Source organism: Coloeus monedula (genome assembly GCF_965178545.1).
Source record: "Coloeus monedula genome assembly, chromosome: 6".
In the NCBI taxonomy this organism is placed as follows: domain Eukaryota; kingdom Metazoa; phylum Chordata; class Aves; order Passeriformes; family Corvidae; genus Coloeus; species Coloeus monedula.
In genome coordinates, this window is record NC_138786.1 from 27,381,867 (window position 1) to 27,403,634 (window position 21,768).

The 21,768-nt window shown below is 39.5% G+C and overlaps 1 protein-coding gene across 1 annotated transcript in view; it reads right to left on the reverse strand.

Annotated features, from left to right (window-relative positions):
• Positions 1 to 21,768, reverse strand: part of SPTBN5 (spectrin beta, non-erythrocytic 5) — a gene marked incomplete at its 5' end in the record, with an annotated part of 90,797 nt that overhangs the window by 47,375 nt on the left and 21,654 nt on the right. The window contains 14 exons of the mRNA XM_082284428.1: positions 3,388 to 3,537; positions 4,772 to 4,975; positions 8,390 to 8,569; positions 9,605 to 9,715; positions 11,634 to 11,748; positions 12,951 to 13,096; positions 13,935 to 14,067; positions 15,822 to 15,985; positions 16,547 to 16,663; positions 17,693 to 17,893; positions 19,087 to 19,273; positions 19,833 to 20,059; positions 20,807 to 20,971; positions 21,062 to 21,232. Coding sequence (XP_082140554.1) covers positions 3,388 to 3,537; positions 4,772 to 4,975; positions 8,390 to 8,569; positions 9,605 to 9,715; positions 11,634 to 11,748; positions 12,951 to 13,096; positions 13,935 to 14,067; positions 15,822 to 15,985; positions 16,547 to 16,663; positions 17,693 to 17,893; positions 19,087 to 19,273; positions 19,833 to 20,059; positions 20,807 to 20,971; positions 21,062 to 21,232 — 2,271 coding nt within the window. The remainder of the gene's footprint in view (positions 1 to 3,387; positions 3,538 to 4,771; positions 4,976 to 8,389; positions 8,570 to 9,604; positions 9,716 to 11,633; positions 11,749 to 12,950; positions 13,097 to 13,934; positions 14,068 to 15,821; positions 15,986 to 16,546; positions 16,664 to 17,692; positions 17,894 to 19,086; positions 19,274 to 19,832; positions 20,060 to 20,806; positions 20,972 to 21,061; positions 21,233 to 21,768) is intronic.

Here is a 21,768-nt window from a genome sequence, read left to right on the forward strand (position 1 = left end):
CTCAGAAGCTTGCTTTTCCCCCTGTGCTTAAAACCAAGTCCTAATCCTTTTTCCTTTGGCACTGGAAATTTCCATTCTTCCTCTGAAGCAAAGGAATGAGAGATGAATAAACATTCTCCAGGAAAAAAAAAATGAACTAAAAAAATCCGCATTCAAAATAAAAAGTCTCAGCTCTTCTAAAACTGCTACCACCTCTTGTCATGTCTGCAAAGCGATATGAGTGTGGGATGGGCTGAAAGATAAATTACTGAGCATACGGCTCTGCTCCCGGAGTGTTCTGACAGTGAGACTGCAGACAGAGTAGGAGGGAGCCAAAAGTGTCTGCCAGAGACAGCCTGCGAACTCGCTGTTATTTCGTCTGTGAAAAAAAGAAAAGCAGCTAACCTGAGCAATGGATCTGCTGCTGCGAAAAGATCAGAACAGAGCAGAGAGTACTGGACACAGTTTCTGCTCGAAGCAAAAATGATTTTTTTCTTTCTTTCCCTTTTTCAGCTGTTAATTGTCTGCACTCTGAATGACGAAATCTCAGTTTGCAGGTCTTAGAAGAGATTCCTGCAGAAGTTCCACTTGATGGCACAACTGAATTAATAAAAAAAATTCAAAAGATTGATGTTTGCCTAATTTTCTTCACATCTGCTCTATTTTCTTTAGCCCAGAACAATGGTAGACAATATTCTGCAAAAATCCTTTGAAGGCTTAAGTAATTTGGATGTAATAGAAGATGCTGGCTTAAAGTCAAACCTGTCACAGTGGCACAGACAGCGAATGAAAGAGCAATTCTCAGTAGTAGCTCTTAGTTTAAAATATTCCTCTGTTACCTTCTTCCTTCCCCTGTTTCTTGCTTCTGGTCTGTGGCATATGAAGTACTGGCAAAATAGGATTGAAAAATTATGACATTCTTTCTTACACAGACATTTTGCAGACATAAGAAATGAAATGCATGTAACTGAGCCTTGACCCAAACACAAAAGTGAGAAGAAACTCAAAGGGTGGAAACATTGGTTCTATTTGTTTGCCTGACAGGAATGCTTTTTGAATGTGTGTTTCCTTTCGTCCTTTTTGAAAGCAGCAAATGACGAAATTGGGAAAATGGTTTGAGTGCCTTCACTTGATGCCTTGGCTGAGTTTTTTGGAAAACATTTCAAAGAACTCCTTTCTTATCATCCTGCTTGTCTGCATCACTGTGCAGCCACATTTAACTCCATATAGTAGTAACAGAGTTCAATCCAAAAGGAGCAGATTTTTCTTCCAAGAGCTCAACTGCACAGAAGTGAAACACAAGTAGTGACTAAGGAACCTCACTCCACTATCAAATTGTTTATACTGATCTACACAGCAGATAGTGGCAGCTGCAGAAGACAGCTTGACTGTAAAGTGTGTGAAGGGCTGTTGGAAGGGGCAGCCGAGTATCCACACTTTACTGGATAGTAAAGGTTCCACCTTCTGAATGCTCAGTGTCAGTGAGGAAAACTGAGGACCAGACTCCTTGGAAGTTCAGAGAGGATACTATGGGAAAAAAGATTCTGATGACAGAACTGAGCTTCATGGTCCTGGAGGTCACAATCTTCATTCTCAGGCTTTGCTTTGGCTAAAGAAACTTGTGGTTTCTGATCCCACCAGGAGAATTTACCTAGCCTCTGAAGAACACCCAACCCTTTTTGTGGCAGTCTACGTCACAGCCTGTGGCAATAGCAAATTCATCTGTACAAAGAAGTAATATGAAGTGCCATTTACCTGTAGAGAATGTGCTGGGCCATACCAGAAATGTCAGGTGCATTACCACTTCATGTATGAGTAATACAGACTTTTGCAACCAGGACTCACAACTGAGGGGCAAAATAATCACCTAGCCACATTTACCTGTGCATTACATAGAGCAAACAGATGCTGTAGTGAGAGTGCTTCTGTGTGTTGGCTGATACCAATTGAATGAAAAGAGAAAAAATACAGTGGCCAAACTTTTGTAGAGTTTAAATTTTCCCTGGTAAGCTCCTATGCAGGAGCTTAACAGTGATGTACCACTGCTTGGTAGGGAATTGAGATAGACATAATGCAAATCATGTCATTTGCCATATAAGCAACAAAGAGTGGGCAGAACTGTGTAATATTTTACTCCAGAAAGCTGAACCTAGGTAAAACTCTCTGTTTCATGTCACAAACTCCGGAATGCAGGTCACACTTGCCAGAAGAACCAATTACAAGGAATTATGCAAACATGCATTTCCCTCAAGGAAGGAGTAGCAGAAAGTTCCTTTGTGCCACAAAGAGTTAAGTTTCACTGCATGGCACAGCGCAGAGTCAGTTTCCAAAAGGATTTAGTGCTGGGGCAAAGCACTAGTGGAAAACAGAGCTCAGCAAGAAATGAGAGCCATTATATTTTGCTGTCAGTGGTCTTGGAGAATCAAGGATTATTTTCCTTAATGAAAAATGACCCAGAGGTGCAACCTCCTCCAGCGTTGTGTCAATCCTTCAGTTTGGCAGCCTGCAACACATTGATGTGGCTTGCATGCCAAGTCTCTGCACAATTGCAGCAATCTATCAATTCATGAATTTGCAGAATGACTGCACTCTGTTCTGTAATAGCAAATGCCAGACCTCGAACTGGAACCTTTTGAAATTGTTGCATGAATCAAAGAAAGTGCAAGAAATACAAAATATAATTCAGTAATGGTGAAAAAAAATCAATCTATTTCAAGAGCTGCAAAATGATGATAGTCTCTTTGCATTAATTATATCTGCCCTCTTTTCTCATGAGAGGGCCTATTTCCCTAGCTTGTTTTTCTCAGTTGCATTGAACAGAAGTTAATACTCCTTACAAACTCTTTCACTGTTGTTCTACACACTCCTATCAATGCCCTTATAGAACTGAGAAGTCAATTCACTTTCCTGTATTAACTCACACTGCCAACATCCATTTTCCACTAGTTGCATTTTCCCAGTGTAACTCTCAGCCTGAGGTGAGAATTCCAGCAGCACCTGAAAAGTAAACTCCCTTCAAACCCTCTTTACAATTTCCTTCCTCTTTGAAGCCAGTGGTTAAGCAGCTGGCATGCTGAGATCTGCTTATAAAATGAACTAATATTGGACTCTTGTCTCCCTCTTCTGTTGTGACTCTCATATGTTCCCTCTTATGTTTATTTGCAGTGAATTACCTTTCAGGTAAGGTTCATCTATTTGTTTCTAAGCCCCATGAGAATGGAGAGCATCTCGTACATTGCTACAGTCTCCAAGTGATACCACAACACAAACAATACAAAGAGACTGTCTTGTCTGTACACAGACACAAGGATTTCAAGCTCGAGGTGAGCAGTAGTGCCCTTTTTAGTCTGAAAGAGTTTACATGCCTGAAGAGTTTAACTGCTTATTTCGAGTTTATAAATTGCTCACCTCCTGTGAGTTCAGGAGCATGTCAAGGTGATCCCAATCCTTGTAGAACATTTGTTCTTGGTGTATTTTCTCCAGCCACTCCTTCTTCTGTCTCCATGCATTGTATACATTTTTCTTCTCTTCCAACAAAGCCTGTAGCTTCTGCTGAATCTGAACAAAATTTCCAGTTAAAAACTCATGTTGGTTTTTATATCCCATGGATATGGGTAAGTTGAGAGGAGAAAGGATTAAGTGAAGTGGTGGATAATCCCTTTAAATTGCAACAAAATTATTAAACAGAAAAAAAGTAGAACAAGTTCTAGCACTACTGTTTGGGCAGAGGGATAATCAGAGGTGCCTCATTTCAACAATGGAGAAGTGCTTCTTACAGCGCATATGCAGTCCAAGCCAAGAGCAAAGAAAGGTTACTGTTTCTCAAGTGTGACTTCTAGAATTGGATCCTAATTCTTCATTGTTGCTAAACATTGTGTGCTATTACAGCGCTTCAAATTTTTATGTGACAGATATCAAAATAAAAATTATCAACTTAGCATATTCTTCTAGCCAGTGAATACATGCCACAAGGTTAGACTTCATATAATTTCAGCTTTCAAACACTGTATATCACAGGCCTTCTATAAATGATTTTTCCTACCTTTTTCTACAGGCAAAGGACTTTACAGTCAGCAAGATTTCTAGTTACCATACTCATACAGTGCAATACTCAGCAAATATTCAGGAAATAGCTTGGTGAGATGGGAGAGTAACTTGCACAAACTACATTTTTCTGAAGATACTCAAGAGACATGTTAATGAATTGTCAGGGGAGAAATGAACTGGTAGGTACTGGAAAAGAAATAAATGCTGTGAGAATCTCAGAAGCTATTTGTCATGAGTAAACTGACATTTTGACTTAAATCTTTCATTTCCAGGGAGTATATTTTACTAGTGTAATTCTTGACTACAGAAAATGTTTCAATCAATCTTTAAACTTTCTCATATGCTTGAGTGTTTTCATTCTTTGGTTGACAGGCTTTTGTCCAGACTGTTCTGGTGTGGATATACCACTGTAATATGAAGTGTAGCATTTGTGTGAAAGTCCAGTTTGGGAAGTTGGTAGAATTTACTCCATTGCTCAGAACACTGTAAACTTCTTGAATAAGTCCAGCTCTGCTGCAGGGGACCTTCAGGAGATGCTTCCACTCATCTGCTGCTGAAGTAGGAAATGGAACAGATGTTTTTGTGCCCAAGCTAGGTAAAACACTGAGGCAAATGTAGGTCATGCACATGGACAAGTGAGTGTACACGTTTCGTTATCTCACAGTGTGATACAATATAGAATTGTAGTTATGTTGGGGTCCAGTAGCTGAATATGTATGACGGCACTCAGAGGAGTTTCAATTACCTCTTTTGATGGCATTTCCTCATCTTGCAAGAGGGACTCTCCTAGCTGTACAACATGACTGAACTTCTCCTCTCGTGCTTCGATCTCTGCCAGCAGCTGCTGATGCTGGGTGAGTCTCAGGCTGCTAGTAGATATGTCCCGGATAGTCTCCTTGGCTCTCATTTCCCTTATTATTTCTGCTGTCCATAAGACATAGTCCCACACCTGGAACCCAAGAAAATATGAAAGTTGAGGTTAGGGCTCAAGCTTAGGTTAGCAGGCAGGAAAATCATAGGCTGACTCGTCAACTTTAAGTGAATAATAGGTAATAAAATCATAGATAAGAAATAAAATATTCCAGTAGTGCTTAGAGTACTGCTATGAAGCAATCATGAGCAAGAAAATTCTAAAACAAATCCCTGAGGATTATTGTCTAACTGTGATTGAAGAAAATTGCGCAAGTAAAAATAATTTGATGTTCTCTGTGTGTCTTTTCCTCCATTTGATTCTACACCTTCAACAGCCGCTTACTTTAGGCATTGTACTTGAATCTGCGGTGGGAGTTTTGCTCTTGGTAAAAACTAGGACTGCAAGGAATAGACAAGGGATTATATATGATGCTTAAGTTTTGTTATAGTTTAAGTATGTTTGGATTAGTTGATTCAATTTTGAGGTAGTTAATGGTCTTTCAGGTTTTTAAAATGTATTTTAAAAGACTATTATTTATAGTAAGTGTTCTCTTTTACTGTAGAAAACAAAAAACTTTCTCTTTTAAATGGTTGCTTGCTTTTCCACTGAAGGAAACTATGTAATGGAAATAGACTCTTGGCTGCTCCATTTTACCCATATATTTTTGTTCATATCATCAAAACCTTGTAAAGACAGCCAGGAAAAAATAAATTCGGAAAAACACCGCACAAAATTGAAACCGGCCAATTTGGGGTCCTGAGTTTAGGCTTTAAGGCCAAGATACTGCTTTTTTTAAAGCCAGTGAACACAGATACTAAATGACTTTAAAAAGACTGTGGTCCTTTTCAAGGGGCCCATGTAGTGCACACGTGTTGGCACCATTTTGATTTGTGGAACTAATTCGTTCACACAGCTGGATGTCACTGTAGACACTGATATTGCACTTGGCACTGCAAATGTCTAAAACTCCCTGAGATTTTAAGCTAAGCATTAGGAAAAATTCCATAAACCTCAGGATATATTGTTCCATGCAATGGAACAAGTCAAGAGCCAGTAAGAGGCTACTAGACTGCCACTGCCAGCAATATTTAAGGATAGAGTTAGGCATCAGTCTGCAGGAAACTCCTAAGCAGAGCCTGACTGACATCATGCAGATCCTAGCACAAACTTCAGGATAAGAGCCTCAGATCATTCAGAAGTACTTTGAGTCTGTGTCTACACTCATCTTCCTTGACAAAGTTCCATGGAAGATTTGAAACCCTCTGTTGTGCTGCGTGTTTTAAGTTAGGACCAGCTCTGCTATTTGGTCACATTAAAATTGCACTTGATGGGGTGTAAGGAGATACACTAGATGATTGTGCAGAATTCTCATTTTATGGAAATTTCTTTTTTTGTTTGTTAGTTTCATTTAATCTGTGCATAATTTTTTAACTGTGGACTGCATGTGAACAATATAATGAAAAAAAAGTACTCTGAACAGCTGTGACTAACATTAAGCTTGTGTACCTCTTGGCACAGCTGAAAGAGGAAAGGTAGCAAAGCTGCCTCTGCATTCAGCAGTATGGGTGATATTCTGCAGCAAAGTTGTTTTAACCTACCCTAGAGTTATTGAAATTCTACAGTTATTAGCCATGGCTGCATGGTTCTGCCTTGTCCCATCTGGGCAGAAAGGCAGGCTTACCAAATTGCAGAACCAGCTCTTCACTTCTTCAGGAATTATTGTTGGGAAATTGAGAGAATTGGGAATACTTTTTGCCATCAGACTGACATCAAAGAGACAGGGAGTTGCCTGAGGCATAGTCCCGTCTAGACATGTCACTGAGAATACGGTCACCTGGCTTTGTCATTTTGTTTTATGATGTTAAGAGTCATGAAGATCAAAGGACACACTGGACGAGTGAGAAATGAGCTGTAGATTTGTCATTCGTATCACAGGATGCATCACACGTTTCAGACAAAATTCAAACCAAAGGTGTTTTGCATCATCCTATCAATAAAACTTAGAATAACACTCCCACAGGATGGGGACAACTTGACATTTTCTCTCTGAAGTCAAAACCTATATTTATGATGTAAGTTATGAAGTATATCAATAAAGAAGTGAACTCTGAGTGACTACATTTTAATGGCTAAATCCACCAAGATCCACCTCCTGATGAAGATGCCTCCAGGTTGAAGACTTCAAGAATCTATGATAGAAGAATACATTCTAAAAGTTTGCCTTGTTCTTCCTATCAGTCCTAGAGACGTTAGAAAGACAGTGGGCAAATGAACTTTTCACCTACATCAGTAGAATCACACTAATTTTCCCAATCAATAGTTCTGCGTATGATAATGGAATTTGTAACGGTTAAAAAACAAACCAAGCAAATCCTCAAAAAACCCCAACTGCCATAAACATAATTTTTCTCTAACTATATAATATTTCTTTTTATAAAATATGACAAGTAATGCTGATTTAAACACTTGTAAGAGACTTAAAGTGGATTAATCAAATGTGAAGATGCCTTTCACGCTAAAAAAGAGAACCACATACAGTCTGTTGTGGCCTTGATCCCAGATTACAGCCCTAAGACAAACTTGCAGCACATTTTTTCCAGGTGAACATACTCTAGACACTCTCTGCTTCCCACTAAAAATAGAAACAAAATGTGAACTACCAGAGGTATCTGGAAATAGCACAGTAGTTACACCTGGAACAGTTCAAGAATAAAAGAATGTAAATGTATTCTAGAAATCTACATTAGCAACTCCCTTCATGATATAAGGAGACACTTGCTGGTTTAGCACCTGCAGTGCTTGCAGCAATATCTACTGATTTGCAGTGGTGTAGCTCAAGTGTCTTCACTGAGACTACTGTCATTTGCAGAGTATTCCATGGCAAATCATAGCTCAGTGACCTGCTGAGTTCTTTGGAGAAAAATCTACTGTGCATTGCTGATTATGATGTTATGCTGATATACCCATGTCACTGTTTGAGCAACTTGAGAGGTTAGTGTAAAAATCAGTGAGTTGTATTTGATACATTCCATGAGTTAAGTTAGCCAAGGGTTATTGCATGCCCTGACAGAGAGAGAACAAACTTTTATGCATTATAAACGGGAAAGTAACATCTCTTTCTGTCACTCTTACTCAGTGGAAATTGAAAAGTCTTTTCAAAGACTACTGCTACTCCTGCAAAGCAGCCACCACTTCTGAAAGCTGACAATTATTCCTTACACAGCTAGATGTAAGCTTCCATTTTTACAGAAGGTAAAAAATCCTTATCCTATAAAAAAGATCCTTATCCTATAAGACCTTTCTAAACATCTACAAGCACTGAATGCTTGACTGATAACACAGAGAGCACCTGCAGCTTTTTGCAGCTTGGAAGTGCACCTCTGATTCACACCCACTGCAGGCAACCTTCCCCAGAGCAGCGAGGGACAGAGGGCAGAAGTGAGCACTTACATGTGCCTGAAACTCGTAAAGCTTGTAGGCTTGTTCCAGCAGTCTCCTGCGCAGCTCCACTTTGGACTTCAGGGCCTTCCAGTTGGTCACTATTGCCTGCTGCTTTGCCTTCAGGTCTTCCACCTGCTTCTTGGAGCAATGGGGCAGCACTTGATCTGCAGAGTGGATCAGCTCCTGCAGCTGTACAGAGGGGTGAAAGAAGAGGGTAAGAAGGAGAGTGTCACAGAGATCCTGCTAGTATTAGAAAAGTTCTGATAAGGGCTATTTTTCTGTACATGAAAATACAATTCAAGCAACATTTTCTTACTTAATTTTTCTCATATGAAACAAAAACTTCTATAATTTCTGTTCTATGGAGTAATAGTGACATCCAGTGTTTGCCAAGGCTCATCACAACAGTGACTTTTCAGAGGCAGCCAGATTTTGTTTTCCATTTTTACTATACTATTTATTATATGAATAATACAAGTAGTATTATAATTACTATTATAATGCAAGTCTCATGCTTTTTTCCCTTTAAACTAACAAGCAGATGACTGGATCAAGTCTAATGTTACTGCCCCAAAGCCAGAATATATGAGGCCACTGATAAGTAATACTTGGATAACTACTTCAGTAATCTCAATATAACTCATGCTATGCTTTATACTGCATATACTACTGTATAATCTTATATGCATTAAACAAAGCAGTGAAGAGAAAACTCATACTAGGTTTACTGGTCTTCTTGAAGACAATCAAGTCTCCCATATACAAGGTAGGTGTTCTCATGAGCTAAATTCTTTACATATTTGTGTTGTGATGCCTATCCTTCTTTCTCACAGTCCAATTTGTATCAATATTAATTTTCTCTGCTTCTGGATTTTCCCTTGTAATCACTTGGAACACTTTGAAGAAGATGATAAGCATATCACAAAACCTGGCATAATCCTTCATTTCAAACCGTGTTCAAAAACATCCCTATGAATCACTTCAATAGTCAGTAGTTATTACAGTATGTGCCTTATTTCAAAAGTTTTAAACACCTAGTTTATCACTGCCATCAGACCTTTAATATGTGAAAAGCCCCAGAAAATCAAGGAAAATCCCTAGAGATTTCCAGCCTTCCTGTGAGAGACAGTAATAATTTGGTTCACAATACCAAATTATTATTATGCTCATCTTGGAAACCTAAACTTTGGCTACACATTGAAGACCACAAGTGACTGTCATTACCTGCTGCTCATTCCCAGAGAGCTCATGCTCCAAGGCTACATGATTTCGGAGCTGGGTTTGCACACCTCTCATGTCCTTAGCAACATCATCTGGAATACTTTTGGACTTCTCCTAGAAGGAAGCAATTAGAGAAAGCTTTGGTTTTTTCCTACTTCCAAGCAATAATCACTACAAGCCTACATGAATAATTTTGGGTACTCTAACTCATACTGCACAGTTGAGGACATTGAGTTACTCAACTGTGATAGGTAAAAGGAAGGCAGAAAAATCTCTCTTAGTAACTCACTTTTAAATATCTTAATGGTTAAGCTATTCAAATTAGAAATGAAGGTTCGTGTCTTTTCTTGATCAGACAATATAAGAAAACGTCTTAGAGGCTTTGTGTTGGAAATCAATCTTGAACAGCTACTGCAGTGACAGCAAATTCTTAAAAGCAATTCTTTCAGCCCATTCTTTGAGATACAGGTGGTCTTCCTATGAACCATCTTTAGATAAAATTTTAGCTATAGATGCACAAGAAAGGTCACTGTAAAGATGAGAGAAATGGAGGGACCGTTACATAAATGGAAACTTCAACATATTTTTAATTCAGCAAAGGTTCTGAGGGGATTTAGTTGTTACCCAGACATGCACTGGAAATGCATGAAAAAAGAAAAGTCATTTCAGCCGGAGAACAGCACTGTTGCTAGAATAAAATTATTAGAAACTCTTTCCAGGTCAGTTTAGGGAAAATTAGCAGAACATTTCTCACCGTTGGAGAAGAGCATTTCTGCAACAGAATCACTAGTTTGGGACACCAACAACACATCTTGGTAAGGTGCTATGAAAGGAGATGCATGCTGTAGTTGCCTATATTATGATGGCACTGGAGTTGGTGACTTAAGCTAGATCTTCTCGTACCATGTTCCTGTGAGAATGGGCTTTCCCTTATACACTTCTGACCAGCATACACAGGAAGGGGTGGATGAGATGACTGCTCTCCCTTCCTGGTGTGAAGATATTAACAATATGCAATGCAAGAAGGGTGTAGTGGGTGTAGTGGTTGCCTGGACCAAATGCAGCATGGGGATAAACCAATAGCTGATCTGTGAAGTGTTTCTGAACCCTTACTTGTCCCTGTCTCAGCATTAACTACTTCACCACTGAAGTTAAATAGGCACCAGGTTCGGAAAATCCCAGCTGGTACACAGTGAAATATTATGTTTGAATTTCTATTCATGGCAGGGGAAGAAAACAGGAATAACATGGTTGAATAGGGCAGCCTCTGCCAGCACAAACAAGTAGAAAATTCATTGCATGTAACCAAACAAAGCCCTATTGCCTTGCAAACAGTGGAACCCCTTGGATCACTGCCTCCTATAAACATCTGCATTAGGGAAACCACACCTCTCATTACAGCAAGGATGTGGTTTCTCTGTGAAATTCTTCAGGATGTTCAGATAAAACAGAATGCTGAAGATTATTTAGGGGGACTTCTCCCCCTAGTTTTCACACTGGGACTGTTTGAAATTATTGCCAGTACTGGGGCACTGGCACGAGAGGAAAAGATTTTTGGCCCAGCTTTTCACATCAGGTCACATGATTGCTTGACAGCCTTCCAGGCTAATGGTCACTGTAACCCAAACAAATGCCTTTTTCACAGGACAGTTCTTCAGCACACATAAAATTACAACAGTGTACAAAGAACTGCCGTGGTAAGGCAGTAGTTTCTTAGCCCGATGACTGCAAACAACAGTACTGTATGCATTGCACTGTGAGGCAGCTTAGTTCAAGCCCTGATCTTCTCAACTTTTCTCACAGATCAGCAACTCCAGTTCTACCTTGTTTCACCAATGGTTCTCCTAAAGTAACCAGTCAAGAGTCTAAGGATTATCCAGGATTTTTTTTTAATGCTGTGAGTAACCACACTGGCTTCTCACTGAGAATTTTTTTGAAGTCAGGAGTAAGAGTGCTGAGAATCATAAGCATATTCCATAAAAAAAGCTGAAATAAATTTTGCATTATATGAGATTTCCCCATTAATTTTTACCTCAATATGGGCCAGAGCATCTGTCAGATCTTGGTAACTCTTGTGAATCGCCTCAGCATCTCTCAGCCGCTCACCTCGTAATCTGGTCATTTCTAACAACTCCTCCCAAGAATTCCTTCAAGGTAGGATGGGGAAAAGAACCATGTAAAACATTAAACTAGGAATAAAGGAGACCAACAGTCTGAAGAAAGACTGAAAACAAAACCTCTTATTGCTTTGTTTTTCATCCCTGCCATTAAATTCTGTTGGAGTGATTCTCTGAGTGGCAGCATAGCTCTCACCCTGCTCTGTCCTTCTGCTTGCTCTAGGAACTTAAAGAAATGGTCCTATTTAAGAGTTCCCCTCTCAATTGCACTTTTCAGGATTTTTATGCAGTACTTGGAGGACTGAGTCATAGAATCAGAGAATATCCTGAGTTGGAAAGACCCACAAGGATCATTGAAGTCCAACTCCTGGCCCTGCACAGGACCATGCATCACACCGTGCATCACACCATGCATCTGAGAGCCTTGTCCAAGCACTCCTTGAACTCTGTCAGGCTGGTGCTGTGACCACTGCCCTGGGGAGCCTGTTCTAGTGCCCAACCACCCTCTGGGTGAAAAATCTTTTCCTAACATCCAATTTAAACCTCCCCTGACACAGCTTCAGGCCATTCCCTCGGGTCCTGTCACTGGTCACCAGAGAGAAGAGATCAGTGCCTGTCCCTCCTCTTCCCTTCATGAGGAAGTTGCAGATTGCAATGTCCCCTCTCAGATTCCTCCAGGCTGAACAGACCAAGTGACCTCAGCTGCTCCTCATATGGCTTCCTCTCAAGGCCCTTCATCATCCTTGTGGCCCTCCTTTGGATGCTGTCTAATAGCTTAATAACTCTTTTACATTGTGGTGACCACAACTGCCTGCAGACATACTTCTCCTTTGGGCCAGTTTGGACTGATACCAGAACTAAGAAGCTCAGAGCATTTTAATGTTATTCTGCAGAACAGTCATGGCATTCAAACTCAAAAATAAGAAGAAATAAAAAGCATCTCAACTCCAAGTCTTTCAGCTGGTGATCTTGTTTCAAAGGGCAAAGGAAGTTCACTCATCCTTACTTGTAAAGCACCTCCAAAGCAATTTAGAAGAACCCAAAACAGCAAGTAGATGATGCTAATTTTAAGTGAGGCTGGCAGCAGCTCTGTACCAGTGAGACAACCACATAGTTTGCAATTAGAGAATTAGGAGGACATGACTTATCCTTGTCTAGTTTCTTGTTACTGCCTCCTCCTCAAGAGCAAATGGAAAGAACAAAGCATTTTAGAGCTAACACAAGGCTCCTACCTTAGTTGTTTCTGCATCTGCCGAATTTCCCACGACTCAGAATACCCTTGGTTCAGCAAGTTGTCTGCCAGCTGCTGGAAAGCCACAACTCTTTTCCCAGCTGCTTCCAACTGGTGTCGGAATGTGTCGTATTTGGCACAAAGTTGCTTTCGAAGGGAAAACAAGAATAACCAAAAAAACCTCTTTTGAGTGCTCTCTTTTTCCAAACACACCTGCTCATCTATCAGAGCACAGCCAGGTAATAAGCTGATAATACTTAGAGATGGAGAAACTGCAGAGAATTATTGGATTCTACCTTCAAAGACCATGAGGAGCTTCAAACTCTTAGCAAAAGATGAGGTTTGTGATGCAGATGGGAGGCAGAAACATTATTACTAGGAACAGAAACAAACATTCTATGTACAATGAAATTATTGTATTAATTATATTATATATTATATAAATTATTAATTATGTGTTTTCACTTAACAAATGCAAATGTGTATTCGGTACTGTAAATGGATAATGTAGTCTGATTTTAAGGTTTAGGACACAAGATATTTTGAAATAAATTATAAGAATGAAGGTTCTGAATGGCTGTTGATTTGTAACAGGCTGACACTAGATTGGTTTCTGCACCATGTGAAAAGGTATACCTAGAGATGTCTGTACATCAGCAATCACAATTTAAAAAATAAAATCCTAAATGAATACCATACTGAAATATCTGCTTATTAAAAATAGAAAAGATTTGCTCTCTGAAGGTGTAGACATTTTAGCACACAGTTGTTTCAGACACCTCAGCCCTCATGATAACAGGATGCAGTGCTGCCTGTTCTTCAATCCTTCCCACCCACTCTTCATCCTTATCTCTTCCCGTCCTTCAGTTATTTATACTTACTCCTTATTCTGTCTTTTATGTTTTCAAGAACAACCTTGCTATCTATTTACAGTCTCACTACATGCAATTCATTTAATTTTTGATCTGTTACTCAAAAAACTCACCAAGACATGTTCATAATCATTTCCACAGTCTTCAGAGCTGGCTGTTTGTTTCTGCTGAGTGATCCAGTCCTCCAGGTCTTCATATTCTCGTAGAAACTCATGCAAGACAAGAGTTTCATCAAGCTTCTTCCCTCTGTTGGGGGAAGGAGACAAGATAATATAATTAGACCAAAACAATGTAAGAGAACGGAAATCAGTAACTTTCTTCCAGTGAATCCCTGAAACCTCTCACCATCAAGACTCATTCTCTTTAATGAGAGAGCTGACTATTTCTCAAAATTGGAAATTATGATTGTAGGATGACAGATGTCAGCCAGGTGATGCTCATCTCATTAGCTGGGTTTCCCAGAAGAGCACTGTGCCTATCTGAGCTCTTTCCCTGTTCTGTTTTTGATTTCAGTTGGGGTTTGTTGTTGCTTTTGCTGGTTTTTTTCTTCCCATGACAAAGAATACCCTTTATTTTTTTTTCCAGATCTGTACTGATCTGTCTTTCTAAAGATTATTGAATTGCTTGTGAAAACAAGAAGGAAATGTTTCTGAGGGTGGTGCATCAGGAAAGCAGATGCTATGAAAGCCTTTTGCTGTAATTCTGCTCATATTGCCTGTTTGGCAGAATTGCTGCCACCTGTTACATATTTCCAATGGTCTAGATTATTTTGTAATTCAACCAGACATGTTACAGGGCTTCCACAACAAATAATATATCAATTTTTCATCTGCTAGCACTGCCTGGCCATTGTGCAAATATTCCAGGAAAGAAGAACCTGGCTTCCCACTTTGAATCCCAAATGTTCATCACAAGAGATGCAACCTGTTAAGAGTCCAGCCCAAGGAGAACGCAGACCAGCAGTACAAATCAGAGCACCAATAAGGCACCATGAGACCCAGCTTAACATTTAGAAAGAATGAAAACAAAACCTTTCTGTGTTCAACATGCACAAATGTTTTGATATTTCTAGATTATTTCTTTTTCTGAACCTTTCATTCACAGGGCTTTCTATTGATGCTTTTACTTTTTCAACTGTAAACAAGAATAAAAAGGAAAGGTGAAACACCAGCATTTTCTTTAGGCTTGATTATTCTAGTATTCAGATTAATTTATTTGTTGTTCTGCTTGCAGAGCCCCATTCCTTTTCTGAGTGAAATATTTGTGGGGAAACAATCTAAGTTGTTCAGACATTTTTTCCTTTCTGACAACAAACTAGAAATGTTAACACCCTCCGTACAAGCCAACTCTCCTGTTGTGAACATCTTGCTGTAATAATAACTGAAAGAAAGCGAAATGAAAAGTTCATTCATTCAAGAATATTTATTCATTCAAGAATTATTCATTCAAGAATAAAAGCCTTCCTATACTAGTAGTCACTGAGCATATAAATAAGGGTATCCATTATTGTCTCACTTACTATATGTAAAAATTAAGTAATTTTCAATAGCATTAAGGGAACCTTCTAAAATATTTTTTCCCATTGATAGCAGAGTCTAAATCCCACAAATGCAAGTCAGAATCTGGCACCTCAACTCACTTTACAGGAGGATGATTAAAGGTAAAGAGGAAATTTGTAGGTATCAAATTCTTAATATGTAGCAAAACTCCTTGAATAAAATGTAGAGGTCTTGCTTAGTAAAATGAAAAGCTCATAAATGCACAGAATTATAATATAAAAAACAAGCTATTTCCTAAATAAAATTGAAAAAAGAGGAGATAATTAATAGAATTTAATTATAAAATTGTAATTATTAATAAAAAACCATTATAATTATAACTAATAAATTATTTATAATATAATGAATATAAACTCCAGTGAAGTAACTGGAGATATCCTTTATTGATTTCAGTGGGCTTTGAATCTAATTTAGGACCCAAGGGGTAGTTCTATTTTATACCTTGCTGCTGCTAAGTCCTGTAACTCCTGGAGTCTTGAATGAACTTGTTCCTTTGGTGCATCAACTTCAACATACTGGATGGAGCCCCCAAGAGGAAGAGTTTGGGCACTTTCACTCAGTTCTTTCAACAAATCTTGGTAAACTGCAATCTCATGTTCCAGTGCCTGACAAAGTAAAACAGTGAATTGAGAGCCAGGTGCCCAAGATATCCACCATTAGTGAACAGCCTAGGGTGTAGTGATTGAGCCATTGAAAGAGAATTACTTTTGGGAAGGATGTGGCATCTCCAAGACTTGATCAATTTTAGAGTATTTTCTAGCAACATAAAAAAAAAAAAAAGTACAGAAATCAAAATAAATTAGATGGATTAAGACAATTGAAAGTAAAGCATTCCTGGATTAATACTTTATCTGTATCTTTGATTTTAGGAAAATATTATAAGGCTTCTGCATGCATCTGTTGAAACTGAAAAGCAGATACTCAGCTTTGGCCTCAGAAAAATATAAAAATATTCACCATCCTCCTTTTTCCCCAAACTACATTTTTCCAAACATGTTAGTAAACTGCACTGATCTCTTCTATCAGTCTATCCATATGTAGACATATATCAATGAAAAATATCTTGTAGATGGCTGGGCACTCAACTACCAATGCGACAAAAAATTTTATGGCAGCAGAGAGACCAAAAGATCAGGCTAGCCTACAGAATTTAAGCAGAGAAATACCTTATGTTTCTTGATGAGTTTCAGTGTTCCGTCTTCATCTTTACCATAGTCCTTGTTTGTCACAAGTGGATATTTTTCTGCTATCCAAGCCTCCAGATCTGAAGTATTCATTAAAAACTATGAGTTAAAGAGAAAACAAGTGAACTTTTACTTCAACTTTCAAAACACTCATGTCATTTTTTTACCTAATAAATTCTAAATAGATGGTGCACTGTAAAGTTTACGTTTTATTAAATATTTAGTTCACTGTTCTCTGTGAAAACATGAAACAATGAAGGGGTCACAGATGAAAGACTTCAGTGCAGGATAACTAAGTGTGTAATATCAGTGTTACACTTCTCCTTCCCTTGCCTGAGAAGTTCAATTCACTGTAAGAACCAGGCTTCATAAAGTCTAGAGTATTGAAAAGTGTTTTTACAGATAGAGGAAATAAGGGCCAGATGATCAAATACTCCAGGGAACATACTTTAGCTGGGCCTGTGAACTCTGTGCAAATGTTGTTTATGCCTACAAAACTGCATGTGCTCTCTGAATAACTGCACCCTTACATGACCCATTGATGACAGAAAATTTGGATAAGTACTTGCATGCAATTTTTTTTTCTTTTTTTAACAAGCTAAGCATGAAGGTCCAGAAGCTCATAGAAAAGAATAGAGCCAAAATGCCTAACTTGCTCTGACAGTGAATGAATGTTATGTGTTCCTCAGTAACACTTTATTGCCTGGAACATTGTTGCCTGAAACAGGTAAAGAACAGCTAGCACAAGAAGTACCCTCTTTTTTGATTTACATGTCATAATTCTCCAGTATGAAGGGCCAGTTCAGGATCCATTACATTAATTAAGTCAAAGCCTGAGACTGTATAAAGACACAGAGAAAGGAGCTACTACTAGGAGAAAAGTGTGTTCTGTGCACAGCCACAGGGGCTGGGTATAGAACCCAAGGGAAGCCTGTAGGGCAGCAGGGCTGGAGTGGGGGCTGCATTCAACTATACAATCCAGCCCTTCATTCATTCCCATGAGTCTGGACTCAAGCAACTGAAGAGAATACCAGGCCCAGCAAAGCTGGTTTTTTTATTCACTTTAACACTTTGGTCCTCTTGTTTGCTGAAGAAGCTACTGTGTAAACTCTTTGCTTTAATTTGTACCTCCTGGAAGCCAACTGAATGCTGCAGCTGCTTCATCCTTTCCTCACAGGACTTCTCCAAGCCCTGCCAGGCAGTCACAAGCTCCTGGCATTTCTCACTTATGTTCTGAGCTGATGGGTGCTGGCCTAAAATCATTGTCTTTCCTTTATCCAGGACCCGTTGGACTTGCTGTTTGTGAGCATTCACTTCCGCCTGCAGTTCCTGGGAATGAGACAAAAGAGAAAATAGGAATAAAGGAAGGAAATGTGACGACAAGTAAATTCTGTGTGCTCCTAATCCTAAGCAAAACTGGCAGCTGGTGACAGTGACCAGAGTACAGCAAGTGGACACCAGGATTGTCTTATTTCTACCACACTTGCTGGGGTGCCAGCCCCACTCACATAATGCTCTGCTCTTGGTACTGCCATTGAGAGAGGAGGGAAGGGTATGTAAGAAAGCAGCACACATCCCTTAACTTCCCCACACCAAAGTCCTCCTGGTGTCCTCTCTTTACCATGCATATGCTCCTTCCCCTGTCCAGCAGCCAGGGAGGTTTGGGAGATGGAGCAGATCACAGGGTGAGACACAAAGCTGGGGGAATCGGAAAAGAGTGTTGAGTTGCTGATGGAAAAATAAAATATCCAAGAAGATGAAGAGTCTTGAGGATGATGCAGAGAGAGACTTTGTCATCAGTACCATGAAAATTATTGAACTACTGCTCCATGAATCCTCCCCACTGGTCTTATAACCTTTCTCACGAAACTTGCAATTAAGGTGCTGAAAAATCCAGCACTGCTTGCGTTGCAGGACACCTGAGGTGCCCCTCTGGCTGTGAGGAGCTGCTACAAAGAGTCAAACTCCCCAGAAATCAGTATTAACCTGTATTTATAAATACAGTCACTGTACCTTGTTCAAACCATTTTAAAAGCAGTACAGATTTAAAATATTTTTTAAATGCCTGTTATATGCTCTCCTACAAAATCCACTATGGACAAACCTCAAGATTGCATGCATAATGAAGCAGCAAGCAGAAAACTACAATAGGATGAGTATGTTACAGTCAAAATATTCAACCCAGCTCAACTTATATAGGGAAGACCCCTCTTTTTTTTATTTAGTGTCAGATACACTAGCTTTTTATCCTCTTTTAATGGGAAGAGTTACGCAATTTCTCAGATTAATAATACTCCATAATATGACAAATTTTTGCAGTTCTCACAGGAACGTTGTATTTGTTCTGAAAACCATCACCACACTGCTGATTTGTGCTGACCCACTGAACCATTTTAGCTGGGCTAGAGCTGGAATCAGCAAATGTACTCATTGGAAGTGTTGACCGTGCAGGTGCAGGTTTGCAGGCTGAGGTGAAGTGCAGTGTGCCACCATGCTATAATGCACTTGATTAAAGGAGTTACCTTGTGCTTTTGCAACAGGTTTTGAGCCACATCCAAGGACTTCCCACAGTTGGTGGAATGGGCAATAGGCAAGCGCTCATTGATCCAGTTCAGTTCCATGTCATGATAATGGTAGAACTCATAAAGATCCACAGCAGCTTCCAGCAGCTTACGCCTCTCATAAAGAGGTGCTTGCAAAGACTCAAACCTATGGATCATCCATTAAATATATGTTAAAACAAAGCTTTGTCCTCATTCTGCCAAGGGAATTAGGCTATGATACCATTGTGGAGATTTCAAAACACTGGACACTTCTTCGCAATTAAATTTCAGTGATTAGTACTGGCTGCACATATAAGGAGCCCTTCTATGGAAGGCTACCTTTGGCAAGCAGACCTATATGATAACACTAAATGTAAGCAGAGAAAAAATTATTTACACTTTTAAAGTCCTAGGCTTGTCCTGTGATGTATTGAATGCTGGATCACTGTACCTCTTCCAAAGCAGTGGATGACCTGTGCATAAGAAAGGGACTAGAGGAGGAGGGCAGCTAGCAAGCAGCAATGTTCAGTCATTGAGGTTGAGGTGGGTCGACAGGCAGCTGTGTAGGTGCAGATCGAAGCATAGTTATGCTCCAGCTGGGAGGAGAAATCAATCCTGAGTATGGGTTAAACTTAATCAACCAAGAAAAGCTTTCAGAAGGTAGAATAAAAAATGCTATTTGTCACTGGAGGTGGGTGGAGACAAAAAACAGAGGGACACCATACCTTTTCAGATATTTCTGTGTTTCTTCCAGAATCCTCTGGGAGTCAAAGTGAGTGGTGGCCATTTTCCTTGCATGAGATACAATGGCATTCATTTTCTCTGCCAGCTCACGTGTCTCATTTTCCAGCTGTCTGTGCTGCTTGAGTAGATCACGGCTGGAGCGCAAATCGTGGCCTGTCTCAGATTCCTGAAGAATTTTCTCAATTTTTTCAATCTTCTTTTTGGCATCCTGCCAGGAAAAGATTACTACACACTCATACTGTCATTTCAACAACATTTTCTTTCACTCACTCCCTCCTATGACAGCTTCCTGGACACAGTTTTTAAATTCAATTGTCCTTTCTTGGTAATATGATGGCTGGATGTCTCTAAGAGACATCTTCTGGAAATATTTTGTTTTGCAAACTATTTTGGAGTATTCTTCTCTCTGAGACACTAAAGCACATCACTGAGAATAGTCTCTTTGAAATATATTCAGCAACATAATATAAAAAAACAATCTTCAAAGACTTCAGATTGTAGCTATAACACAACAGCAGTTCCATTCATAATGGTCTCAAAACAGCTTCACAGCATACTGTTCTTGTTATAAAAAATTGACCAGATGACCATGCGCTTAATACAGTGCCATCCCTGCAGGCCCCAGATTGCCTCCAGGCAAGCAGTTATGTCTGCACAGCATTGACCCCTACAGAATCTGGGTTGTTTTCCCAGTACTGGATGGCCACACAAGATGCAGTGTTGAGCCCGACTTCAACAGCCTGATGCTTTGCTGGCACTGCTACCATGATCATAACTTTGAAGTGAGCTTGGACGGCATAATATTGGGGTTTCTTTCCTGGGACCGCAGACAAAATGGAGACCTTAAAAACCACTTTTATCAGGATAATATTCTCCTCCGTTATGTGGTGTACACACCATAGAGAAACCAGGCTCCTAGACCATTCCTCCCCTCTGTTCCTCATGACTTCCTGACCTGCAGCAGTTCCATGAGCTGTTCCTGCTGTCCAGCTTGTCTCAGCTTGTCACCTCGCTCTATCATCTTGCCATACAATTCCTTCCAGTTCTTTTGAAGCTCTGACATCTTCTTCTGGACAGAAACTGCAGCATAGTGGTTGTCTTGAATCAACTGATTTCCTTTCTGGAGAAACACAGTGCATCACTTTATTAGCAGATCAACATCTATGAATTCTGGTAAAAAATGGAAAACTTAGCTCCAGAGTGCCTTCACCTTTATCAGTGTTGTAAAGTGCTCCTCATTAGCTAACATTTCCTTCTCAGCAGCCTCATGCCACTTCAGTTTGCGTAGAACATTTGTTGGATCACGATAGGATTCATCTGACGCTATCTTGTACTTCTCTTCCATCCATATCAAAAGCTCAGCAGCATCACGATTAAACTCCTTACAGAAAAGAAACAGGATTAAGTTGATTTAACTAATGAAGAAGTATGATCTTGAACCATAGATGAGGTTTTAAGACATCATAATAGATCCCTTTCTTATCACATTTACTAATCTGTTGCCTGTAATTGTCAGCGAAGGTTTGCATCATGGATAAAATATTTTAACCAGAAGAGAACCAATCCTCCAGCACAACTTTGTATCTCACCACTGAAAGCTAAGTTTGGTGCCAAAATTCAGAGCAACTGTACTACATTATTAAGGCCCAGAACAGTAATAAGTAATGAACAGAATAAACTTATCCAGTAGAAAAAACATTCTGTTGATATATTTCATTCAAAATATCCATTTTTGTTTTGGAATTTTGCTATGGTTATACCTTTTAAAGTTTTGTCACCAGTGCATCACCTGCTCTCTGAAGAACAAAACTCTGTCCCACAACCAAAAAGAAAGTGAGCTGCAGTAGGAATGCTCAGCAGTTTTTGTCTCATATTAAGACAACGGGTAAAATTCAAAATTCATAGATGCCCGACCGA